The sequence below is a fragment of the Dendrobates tinctorius genome, unplaced genomic scaffold (assembly GCF_039654945.1).
Source record: "Dendrobates tinctorius isolate UK_male_01 unplaced genomic scaffold, ASM3965494v1 ptg000350l, whole genome shotgun sequence".
NCBI classification, from domain to species: Eukaryota; Metazoa; Chordata; class Amphibia; order Anura; family Dendrobatidae; genus Dendrobates; species Dendrobates tinctorius.
In genome coordinates, this window is record NW_027362016.1 from 1,161,317 (window position 1) to 1,173,372 (window position 12,056).

At 41.9% G+C, this 12,056-nt stretch overlaps 1 protein-coding gene across 3 annotated transcripts in view; it reads right to left on the reverse strand.

The window, feature by feature from the left end:
• Nucleotides 1-12,056, reverse strand: part of SHISA7 (shisa family member 7) — a 397,834-nt gene that overhangs the window by 8,167 nt on the left and 377,611 nt on the right. For all 3 annotated transcript variants that reach the window (XM_073562405.1, XM_073562406.1, XM_073562404.1), the window contains one exon: nt 246-401. In XM_073562405.1, the coding sequence (XP_073418506.1) occupies nt 246-401 (156 nt within the window). The remainder of the gene's footprint in view (nt 1-245; nt 402-12,056) is intronic.

Genomic DNA, 12,056 nt, shown 5'->3' on the forward strand with positions numbered 1-12,056 from the left:
TCCATTCAAATTAATGGGTCTGTGCATGTCAGAGTGTTTCCATGTACCGTGTGTCCGTGGGCAAAACACGCTGGCATGTAAAATTTTTATTTTAATTATATTGTTTTACTTTTTTGGGGGCAATCGGTCAGTAAACACAGTAAGTATACTAGTTGTATTCTTTTTCTATGCTAAACATTCATATTTACCTTGGTGCAATCATTCACAACACACATGAATAAAGCACAATCTGGAGGAACACATACCTAGTCGCTTGAGAGAAGAATACCTGCTGATGTCAGACTTAATGGCAGATTCATAAGAGGGTGGTAAGTGAGAGAGGTTATGAAAAGACCGAGAGAAGGACATGGTATTATATTTCATGGAAGAAGGTGGAAGCTGAATGTTGTTAAGTCGGTAATCTAGAAAAGAGCAGATAAATCAAGGTTAGAAATGTGAGCAGAACAAATGTCAGAATTTAGAGGCGATGATATTGGAGAAAGCATTTAGTATACGGTAAGTACTACATTACCACCTTTCTATTGTGATCATCAAAAGGATTGTACTGAGAATACATTATCGCCACTCCAAAGAATAGGTGACAACTTGATAATCGTTAAGGGCACAAATGCTGTTACTCCTACCGATTACAAGTGAAGGGGTCAAGATTCTATGGCAGAAACAGATCCCTAATCTCATCTACAGTTGTGCTCAAAAGTTTATATACCCGGCAGAAGTTCTGCTTTCTTGGCCTTTTTTCAGAAAATATGAATAATAACACCAAAACTTTTTTCTCCACTCATGGTTAGTGGTTGGGTGAAGCCATTTATTGTCAGACTACTGAGTTTTCTTTTTTAAATCATAATGACAACCAAAAACATCCAAATGACCTTGATCAAAAGTTCACATACCCCATTTCATAATAAAGTGTATTGCCCCCTCTAACATCTATGACAGCTTTAAGTCTTTTGTGGTAGTTGTCGATGAGGTGCTTTATTTTCTCAGATGTTAAACCTGCCCATTCTTCTTGGCAAAAAGCCTCCAGTTCCTGGAAATTCCTGGGCTTTCTAGCACGAATTGCATGCTTGAGATCTCCCCAGAGTGCTCAATGATGTTGAGGTCAGGAGACTGAGATAGCCACTCCAGAACCTTCACTTTGTTCTCCTGTAGCCAATGACAGGTCGACTTGGCCTTGTGTTTTGGATTGTTGTCATGTTGGAACGTCCAAGTACATCCTGTGCGCAGCTTCCAAGCTGATGATTGAAAATTTGCCTCCAGTATTTGCTGATAACGTGCTGCATTCACCAAGTTTCCTGTGCCTTTGTATCTCTCACATCTCCAAAACATCAGCGATCCACCTCTGTACTTTACAGTAGGAATGGTGTTCCTTTCATCATAGGCCTTGTTGACCTCTCTCCAAATGTAACGTTTATGGTTGTGCCAAAAAGTTCACTTTTGGTCTCATCACTCCAAATTACTTTGTTTCAGAAGTTTTGATGTTTGTCTCTGTGCTGTTTTGCATATTGTAGGTGAGATACTTTGCAGCATTTGCACAGTAATGGCTTTCTTCTGGTGACTCGACCATGCAGTTCATTTTTCTTCAAGTGCCTCCTTATTGTGCATATTGAAACAGCCACACAGCTAGTTTTCAGAGAGTCCTGTTGTGAATTCACTTTCTGGCCTACCTCTGGTTACTAGTGAGGGAAGTGGAGCTGGTTATATTGACAGAAGGGTCGTGAGTTCTCTTTCCGGGCTCCCTCTGGTGGTTACAGGAGGTAATTGAGCTGATCTAATTAACAGAGGCCTGCCACCTGATAATGAGGAGGACGATTGGACATCTGGAGTTTTTGACTGGATTTAAGACAGCCGACTCACTCTATCCCTGCTGGTGATTTTTTTCCTGCTTCCTGAGGTCTTAGTTTCCAGCTCAATCCCTGCATGCTCAAGCTAAGTGTTCTTTTGCTATTGTTCACATTTGATTTGGTTTTGTCTATTTCAGTTTTGTAGGCTTATTTAGTTCTCCGGCTGTGTCGAGGCGTCTAGAATCATCGTAGGTACGCTCCACAGCTACTGCTAGTTGTGTGGATAGGATCAGGGGTCTGCAATCTGCTTAGTTGCCAACCTCTCTGGCTTTCTGTGGCTTAGCTTGTTCTTGTTTTCCTCCTCGGTGACCTAATCATAACAGAATCAACAGCCTAAACTGCAGATTCTAGGGTACTCAAAAGCAGGAGAGAATTGTAAAAAAAAAAAAAAAAAGTGTCAGAATTTTTTTTTTTATATATATTTTTTCCTCTTTTTCTCTGGGGTCGTAGGAGGATTTTATTCTTTAATGTAGATTAAGCAATTGTCTGATCATGTTGAGCAGCTCACTGCTGAAGTGCGGGGAATTTCCACCTATCTCGCTCAATCACCTGCTGTTGAACCAAAAATCCCTACTCCTGATGTGTTTTCTGGGGATCGGTCTAAATTTTTGAATTTTAAGAATAATTGTAAACTATTTCTTGCCTTGAAGCCTAACTCATCGGGGAGCTCTGTGCAGCAGGTTAAAATTGTCATCTTCTTGCTGCGCGGCGATCCCCAGGATTGGGCTTTTTCTCTGACACCTGGAAATCCTATTCTGACTAATGTAGATGCATTTTTTCAAGCCTTGGGGTTGTTGTATGATGAACCTAATGCTATTGATCAAGCTGAGAAAACCCTATTGGCATTGAACCAGGGTCAGGTTTCTGCAGAGTCATACTGTCAAAAATTCCAAAAGTGGGCGATCCTTACTACATGGAATGATGGTGCCTTAGCAGCTCTCTTTCCGAAGGGTTTATCAGAAACCGTAAAAGATGTTATGGTGGGATTTCCTGTTCCCTCTGGTCTTGATGATTCTATGTCATTAGCCATTCAAGTTGATCGGCGTTTTTGTGAACGTAACACTACACAAGAGGCGTTGCCGCCTTTTGAACAAACGTCTGAACCCATGCAATGTGATGGGGTTTTGTTTAGGGCGCAACATCAGCAGTTTAAAAGGCGTAATAAGCTGTGTTTTTTTTGTGGGGACGCCTCTCATACTATTTCTGTCTGCCCTAAATTAGAGAAACGTTTTGCGCACACATTTGCTGTAGGCAGTGTACAACCTAAGTTCCTTTTGGCAATTACTCTGATATGCTCCTTATCTACATTTTCTGCCAATGCTTTTGTAGATTCAGGAGCAGCTTTGAATCTGATGGATTTGGACTTTGCTAAACGTTGTGGTTTTCCTATGATACCCCTGCGGACTCCTATCCCTTTGAGTGGTATTGATGCTATTCCTTTGACGGAGAATAAACCACAGTTTTGGACCCATGTGATAATGCGGGTCGCCCCGGACCACCAAGAAAATTGTAAATTTTTGGTGCTGCACAATTTGCATGATACTATTGTTCTGGGTTTTTCCTGGTTGCAAACTCATAATCCTGTTTTGGATTGGAAATCTGTGTCTGTGAGTTGGGGTTGTCAGTGTGTTCTTAGTGACACTCCTGTTTTCTCCATCTCTCCCCAGTCTCATGATATTCCTAATTATTTGGCTGATTTTTCTGATGTATTTAGTGAGAATGGGTCTGTGTCTTTGCCTCCTCATAGGAGTTATGACTGTGCAATTGAGTTAATGCCCGGGTGTAAATTTCCCAAGGGTCGGCTTTTCAACTTATCGGTACCCGAACATGATGATATACGATCTTATATCAAGGAGTCGTTGGAGAAGGGTCATATTAAACCATCCTCTTCACCCTTAGGTGCTGGGTTTTTTTTGTGGCCAAGAAAGACGGTTCATTAAGGCCTTGTATTAATTATCGTTCCCTTAACAAAATCACTGTTAAATATCAGTACCCTTTAACCCTGATTTATGATTTATTTTCCAGAGTTAAAAGTACTTTCTGGTTTACCAAGCTTGACCTCAGGGGGCGTATAATCTTATTCGCATCAAGCACGGGGATGAATGGAAGACGGCGTTTAATACTCAGGAGAGACATTTTGAGTACCTGGTGATGCCTTTTGGGATCACTAATGCCCCTTCTGTCTTCCAATCTTTTATGAACGATATTTTCTGGGAGTTTGTGGATAAGTTTTTGATCATTTATCTGGATGATATTTTGATCTTTTCCAGTGATTGGGATTCTCATGTGGAACATGTCCGGACTGTGTTCCGGATTTTGAGGGAAAATTCCCTGTATGTTAAGGGATCGAAATGCCTCTTTGGTGTACAGAGGATTTCATTTTTGGGATTTATTTTGTCTCCGTCAGCTATTGAAATGGACCCAGCCAAGGTACAGGCCATTTATGGTTGGGTTCAGCCTACTTCTTTGAAGGCTCTCCAGAAGTTTTTCGGTTTTGCTAATTTCTATCGTAAATTTATAAGTAATTTTTCTGGTATTGTCAAACCACTGACTGATCTGACCAAAAAGGATGCTGATGTGGTGAATTGGTCTCCAGAGGCAGTCTCGGCATTTCAGGAGCTTAAGCGGAGATTCACTTCTGCTCCGGTTCTATGGCAACCTGCTGTCTCACTTCCATTTCAGGTGGAGGTAGATGCTTCTGAGATTGGTGCAGGAGCTGTTTTGTCCCAAAAAGATCCGTTGACTTCTAAAATGAATCCCTGTGCCTTCTTTTCTCGAAAATTCTCCCCATCTGAACGTAACTATGATGTGGGGAATCGGGAATTGTTGGCCATGAAATGGGCATTTGAAGAGTGGAGACATTGGTTGGAGGGAGCTAGACATCAAGTTGTGGTCCTCACCGACTACAAGAATTTGATTTATCTTGAATCAGCCAAACGCTTGAATCCTAAACAGGCTAGGTGGGCCTTGTTTTTCACGCGTTTTAATTTTGTGGTCTCTTTTCTTCCGGGTACGAAGAATGTTAAGACGGACGCCCTTTCTAGGAGTTTCTTTGCAGATTCTCTTATTGTGACCGAGCCTACTACCATTCTAGATGAGGGTGTAGTTCTTTCCGCCATCTCACCCGATTTGAGACATGCCCTGGAGGAATTTCAGGAGGACAAACCTGAGCGTTGCCCTATGGGAAAATTGTATGTTCCTGACCAGTGGAGGAAGAGAGTAATGGCTGAAATTCTTTGCTGCGCGTTGGCTGGTCATCCAGGTATTTTTGGTACCAGAGATTTGGAGAGTCGGTCTTTTTGGTGGCCTGCCTTATCTCATGATGTCAGGAATTTTGTGCAGTCCTGTGGGACTTGTTCTCGGTCTAAACCCTGTTCTCGTTCTGGTGTGTTGTTGATGCCCCTGCCGGTGCCCAAGAGGCCATGGACCAATATCTCGGTGGATTTTATTCCTGATCTTCCTGTCTCTCAGAGAATAACTTATCTGGGTCATTTGTAATAGATTTTCTAAGATGATCCATCTTGTACCACTCCCAAAGTTGCCATCTTCTTCAGAGTTGGTGCCCTTGTTTTTACAACAGGTGGTTCGGTTGCATGGGACTCCTGAGAACATTGTGTCAGACAGAGGAGTCCAGTTTGTTTCCAGATTTTGGAGAACTTTTTGTTCCAAACTGGGAATTCAGTTATCTTTCTCCTCTGCATTTCATCCTCAGACCAATGGGCAGACTGAGAGAACAAACCAGACTTTGGAGTCCTATTTGAGATGTTTTATATCTGCTGATCAGGATGACTGGGTCTCATTTTTGCCCTTGGCCGAATTTGCGCTAAACAATAGAGCTAGTTCTGCCACTTTAATGTTGCCCATTTTATGTAACTTTGGGTTTCATCCTCGATTTTCTTCAGGGCAAGTGGAGTCTTCGACCTGCCCAAGTGTGGACACTGTGGTAGAGAAAATGCAGCAGATTTGGGACCTAGTAGTGGATAAGTTGTCCCTCTCTCAGGAAGAAGCCCAAATGTATTCCAACCAGCATAGGACCATTGGTCCCTGGTTTAAAGTGGGTGATATGGTTTGGTTGTCGTCAAAGAATATTTCTATGAAGGTTGCGTCTCCAAAGTTCAAGCCAAGATTCATTGGACCTTATAAGATTTTGGAGATTCTTAATCCTGTTTCTTTTCGATTGGCTCTTCTAGTTACGTTTAAGATCCATAATGTGTTTCATAAATCTCTGTTGAAGAGGTTTGTGGAGCCAAAAGTTCCTATGGCGGCACCTCCTGACCCTGTATTGGTTAAAGGCAATGTGGAATATGAGGTAGAGAAAATATTGGATTCTCGTTTGGCTAGATGGCGACTCCAGTACTTAGTCAAATGGAAGGGTTATGGCCAGGAGGATAATTCTTGGGTCTCTGCTTCTGACATTCATGCCGATAGATTGGTTCATGCTTTTCACCGGGCCCATCCTGATCGGCCTGGTGGTGTGGATGAGCGTTCGGTGACCCCTCCTCAAGGGGGGTACTGTTGTGAATTCACTTTCCGGCCTACCTTTGGTTAGTAGTGGCGGTAGTTCGCGAGTTCTCTTTAAGGGCTCCCTCTGGTGGTTACAGGAGGTAATGGAGCTGATCTAATTAACAGAGGCCTGCCACCTGATAATGAGGAGGACGATTGGACATCTGGAGTTTTTGACTGGATTTAAGACAGCCGACTCCCTCTATCCCTGCTGGTGATTTTTTCCTGCCTCCTGAGGTCTTAGTTTCCAGCTCAGTCCCTGCATGCTCAAGCTAAGTGTTCTTTTGATATTGTTCACATTTGATTTGGTTTTGTCTATTTCAGCTTTGTGTGGTCAGCCAGCCCCGGCTGGCGCTGTGTTGAATTTCCATCCTTATGTTACTGTTTGTGTCAGTTTGTTTTTGTCTCTTATTAGATTGGCCTCTCTTTGCTCTGCTTTCAGAATATACCCGAGTGCTGATATAGTGGGCGAAGTCTAGTGACTTCAGTATTATTTTATCAGACATGTTGGGCATTTTTTGCAGGGTTTTTTGCGTGATTGCAGACAGTGTCTTTCCTTTCCTGTCCTGTCTAGTTAGTGTGGGTCCCATCGTTTGCTCAGCCTATTTTCCTACCTGCGGTTTGTTTTCATCTTGTCTCACCGACAATAGATGTTTGGGGGCTATCTATTCCTTTGGGGTCTGCTCTGGGGCAGTTTAGATTTCCCCTTTCTTGGTTTAGACTTATTTAGTTCTCCGGCTGTGTCGAGGCGTCTAGAATCATCGTAGGTGCGCTCCATGGCTACTGCTAGTTCTGTGGATAGGATCAGGGGTCTGCAATCCGCTTAGTTGCCAACCTCTCTGGTTTTCTGTGGCTTAGCTTGGTCTTGCTTTCCTCCTCGGTGACCCAATCATAACAGAGTCCAGTATTTTAGCAGATGTTATTTATGAGTTTTTCTTTCTATTATGAACAATTTTCCTGGCAGTTGTGGGCAAAATTTTTGTTGGTCTTCCTGACCATGGTTTTGTTTTTGCAGAGCCCCCGATTTTCCATTTGTTAATCACAGTTTTGACACTCCTGACTGGCATTATCAATTCCTTGGATATCTTTATGTATCTCTTTCCTGTTTTATACAGTTCATCTACATTTTCCCGTTGATCCATTGACAATTCTTTTGCTTTCTCAATGACTTACAATCCAGAAACATCAGTGACTGGATGAAAGATGCAAGAGTCTGTTTGGATCCCATAAACTTATTCAGCTTTTATGCACACACAATGATTACAAGCAAAGAGTTCACAGGTGAGGATGTTACCTTTAGTAGCCATTCAAACTCATTTGTGTCAACTTCTGTACATTTTATCAGGCCAAAATCACCAGGGTATGTGAACTTTTGATCAGGGGTATTTGGATGTTTTGGGTTGTTATTATGAATTAACAAGAGAAAACACAGTAGTCTGACAATAAATGGCTTCACCAGAGAAAAGCAGATAGCAATCACCGGTCTTTTTAAGAAATTCCGCTCTTTATTAGCAATAAAAAAGCATGTTTGCCGAGGGAGTAAGGACGGGAGTGGGCAGAAACTTGATGACGGCCGTTTCGCGCCGACTAGCGCTTCCGCGGGTCAATAATTGTGGAAGCGCTAGTCGGCACGAAACGGCCATCGTCAAGTTTCTGCCCACTCCTGTTCTCACTTCCCCGGCCAACATGCTTTTTTTATTGCTAATAAAGAGCAGAATTTCTTCAAAAGACCGGTAAGTGCTATCTGCTTTTCTCTGGTGGATTTATTGCCTGTGTTTTCTTGGATTAGCAACCGTGGTCATGAGGCGAAGTCTGCAGCCTGGTATAAGACCGGCAGCATAGGATTTCAGCAGTACTGGTGGTGCCATCCGTCTTTTTTCTTGCAGCCCAATAAATGGCTTCACCTAACCACTAACCATGAGTGGAGAAAAAGTTCTGGTGTTATCATTCATATTCTCTGGAAAAAGGCCAAGAGAGCAAAAATTCTGCTGGGGTATGTAAACTTTTGAGCACAACTGTATATCCAGCAGTCCCATTGACTTTAAATAAATAAACACAGCCTCTTGTAATGGGGGCAATCTAAGCGATCAGACACCAAATGATCTGAAGGCTCCTGTGGATAGGTAATATTTTGAAATTATGGTACAAATCTTTTTAGGGTTGCTTTCTGGGAATCATTGTTTTTACGTAATGTCATAATGCTGATTACTGTTCTAAAGCAGCAGAATAAAACAGTTAAGTCTCAGCAACTAAATATGCCAGCTCTATCTTGAATGTCCCCCTTTACCCCTAGCCTATTTAACTTCAGTGCAGAATGGAGGGTGTCCGTCCCAAGAACGAACTGTGAAATGGCCAATATTCCTTGTACCTCTGTCTCATGTAGCATAAGCTAGAGGAAGGTGGAGAGGTCCTGCCACAATTTTGTGGCTCATATGTGAGAGGTGAGGTAATTTATGATGATTTCAGGGGTCAACAATTTGATAAAAAAGGAGTATAATCATTATATATGAAATGTCCTATATATTATAATAATGGCTATTATGATGGCTTGTAGATTATAGCTTGTGAGCAGGACTCTCACTCCTCCTGTAACTGTCGAATGATATGTTACTTTTTAATGTTTTTATAGTATGTACATGTCCCGGCTTAATTGTAAAGTCCTGCTGAATATGTCGGTGGTATAGAAATAAAATTATTCTTATTCTTGTTTATAATATTTTGATTGAAGAACTTGAGGGACCATTTTAGACAGATAGCATAGTGTTTATTTCAAGGGAAAGCAGCAGTACGCATCTTTCTCCAGCAGTCCCATAGAGAATGAATGGATCGGTAGTCGAACATGTGCTTCATTCCAATGGAGACAAAAGTGTCCTACTCTGGCAAAAAGAAGTTGTCTCATTGACTAGACCTCTGCAAATCTGTGGAACATTGAAGCGGCATCATATTTTGCTGGAGGCACCAATGTGTCATCATAGGGTGCATGAATATAGAAGTAGAGCGCACTACAACTACAGGAAATCTCACTGCTGATCAGGTGCTACATTTTGTATTGAGCCACGATATCAGTATATAATGGAAGAGAAAAAGAAAGAACTACATAATAACGTGCACACCTGAGATATTTAGAAAATCACATAAATATTTATTGGGAAAAACATCACACACGTTAGGCTATGTGCCCACGTTGCAGAAATGCTGCAGAATTGTTCGCAGCATTTCCGCAACTCCCCGCCGCAGGTAAAATGCATGCGGAATTTGCATGCGTTTTCACTCAAAACCCAAGCGCTATGCAAGCGTTTTTAGCTTGCAGAATTCTAGTGCTTTTCCAAGTGATTTGAAGCATCTCTTGGAAAAGTGATTGACAGGTTGGTCACACTCGTCAAGCATAGTGCTTGACAAGTGTGACCAACTTTTTACTATTGATGCTGCCTATGTCTCCTCCAGACGCTGGGTACCATCCGCACATGAAGCGCTCACTTTACGCATGATGGGCATAGTCACATGTGTAAAGTGAGCGTTTCAATGCAATCCTATGGCGGCAGAATCGCCGCGATTCCGCAACATTAATGGGCATGCTGTGGATTTTTTCGTAATGGGATTCCACAGCGGAAAAATCCGCAGCATTGGTACAGCAACTGCAAGATCCCATAGGACTGCATGGGATGCGTTTTAAAAAACGCAACGTGGGCACACAGCCTTAAAAATAATTAAAACAGCGTAAATCTCTGCCAGTACCCAGAGTGGCATATAACTTACAAGAAATCAATCATACAAGGTTCTCCCTGAATAGGCATCTGTTATCACAAAAAGAGGATCCTAAGATAGCCAGATATAGCACTAATAGGGCATGAAAAAGATACAGTTGTGGCCAAAAGTATTGACACCCCTGCAATTCTGTCCGATAATACTCAGATCCTTCCTGAAAATGATAGCAAGCACAAATTCTTTGGTATAATTATCTTCATTTAATTTGTTTTAAATGAAAAAAACACAAAAGAGAATGAAGCAAAAAGCAAAACATTGATCATTTCACACAAAACTCCAAAAATGGGCCACACAAAAGTATTGGCACCCTCAGCCTAATACTTGGTTGCACAACCTTTAGCCAAAATAACTGCGACCAACTGCTTCCGATAACCATCAATGAGTTTCTTACAATGCTCTGCTGGAATTTTAGACCATTCTTCTTTGGCAAACTGCTCCAGGTCCCTGATATTTGAAGGGTGCCTTCTCCAAACTGCCATTTTTAGATCTCTCCACAGGTGTTCTATGGGATTCAGGTCTGGACTCATTGCTGGCCACCTTAGAAGTCTCCAGTGCTTTCTCTCAAACCATTTTCTAGTGCTTTTTGAAGTGTGTTTTGGGTCATTGTCGTGCTGGAAGACCCATGACCACTGAGGGAGACCCAGCTTTCCCACACTGGGCCCTACATTATGCTGCAAAATTTGTTGGTAGTCTTCAGACTTCATAATGCCATGCACATGGTCAAGCAGTCCAGTGCCAGAGGCAGCAAAGCAACCCCAAAACATCAGGGAACCTCTGCCATGTTTGACTGTAGGGACCGTGTTCTTTTCTTTGAATGCCTCTTTTTTTTCTCCTGTAAACTTTATGTTGATGCCTTTGCCCAAAAAGCTCTACTTTTGTCTCATCTGACCATAGAACATTCTTCCAAAACATTTTAGGCTTTTTCAGGTAAGTTTTGGCAAACTCCAGCCTGGCTTTTTTATGTCTCGGGGTAAGAAGTGGGGTCTCCCTGGGTCTCCTACCATACAGTCCCTTTTCATTCAGACGCTGACGGATAGTACGGGTTGACACTGTTGTACCCTCTGACTGCAGGGCAGCTTGAACTTGTTTGGATGTTAGTCGAGGTTCTTTATCCAACATCCGCATAATCTTGTGTTGAAATCTCTTGTCAATTTTTCTTTTCCGTCCACATCTAGGGAGGTTAGCCACAGTGCCATGGGCTTTAAACTTCTTGATGACACTGCGCACGGTAGACACAGGAACATTCAGGTCTTTGGAGATGGACTTTTAGCCTTGAGATTGCTCATGCTTCCTCACAATTTGGTTTCTCAAGTCCTCAGACAGTTCTTTGGTCTTCTTTCTTTTCTCCATGCTCAATGTGGTACACACAAGGACACAGGACAGAAGTTGAGTTAACTTTAATCCATGTCAACTGGCTGCAAGTGTGATTTAGTTATTGCCAACACCTGTTAGGTCCCACAGGTAAGTTACAGGTGCTGTTAATTACACAAATTAGAGAAGCATCACATGATTTTTCGAACAGTGCCAATACTTTTGTCCACCCTCTTTTTTATGTTTGGTGTGGAATTATATCCAATTTGGCTTTAGGACAATTCTTTTTGTGTTTTTTCATTTAAGACAAATTAAATGAAGATAATAATACCAAAGAATTTGTGTTTGCAATCATTTTCAGGAAGAAACTGAGTATTATCTGACAGAATTGCATGGGTGTCAATACTTTTGGCCACAACTGTAATAATAAGCAACCAGGTATATAAACACAGCCCAACCATCAAAGGAGATAATGCACAGATATACAGTACATACAAGGAGATAAGTATCCCTATGATTATCATAATGGATATTTCATAATGGTGGCAATCATATAATACCTAGATATATGGCAAATGAGGATCCATTATTAGTAAATTGTAGTTGAGCCAGTGTACAATTAGAAGATAAAGCAGT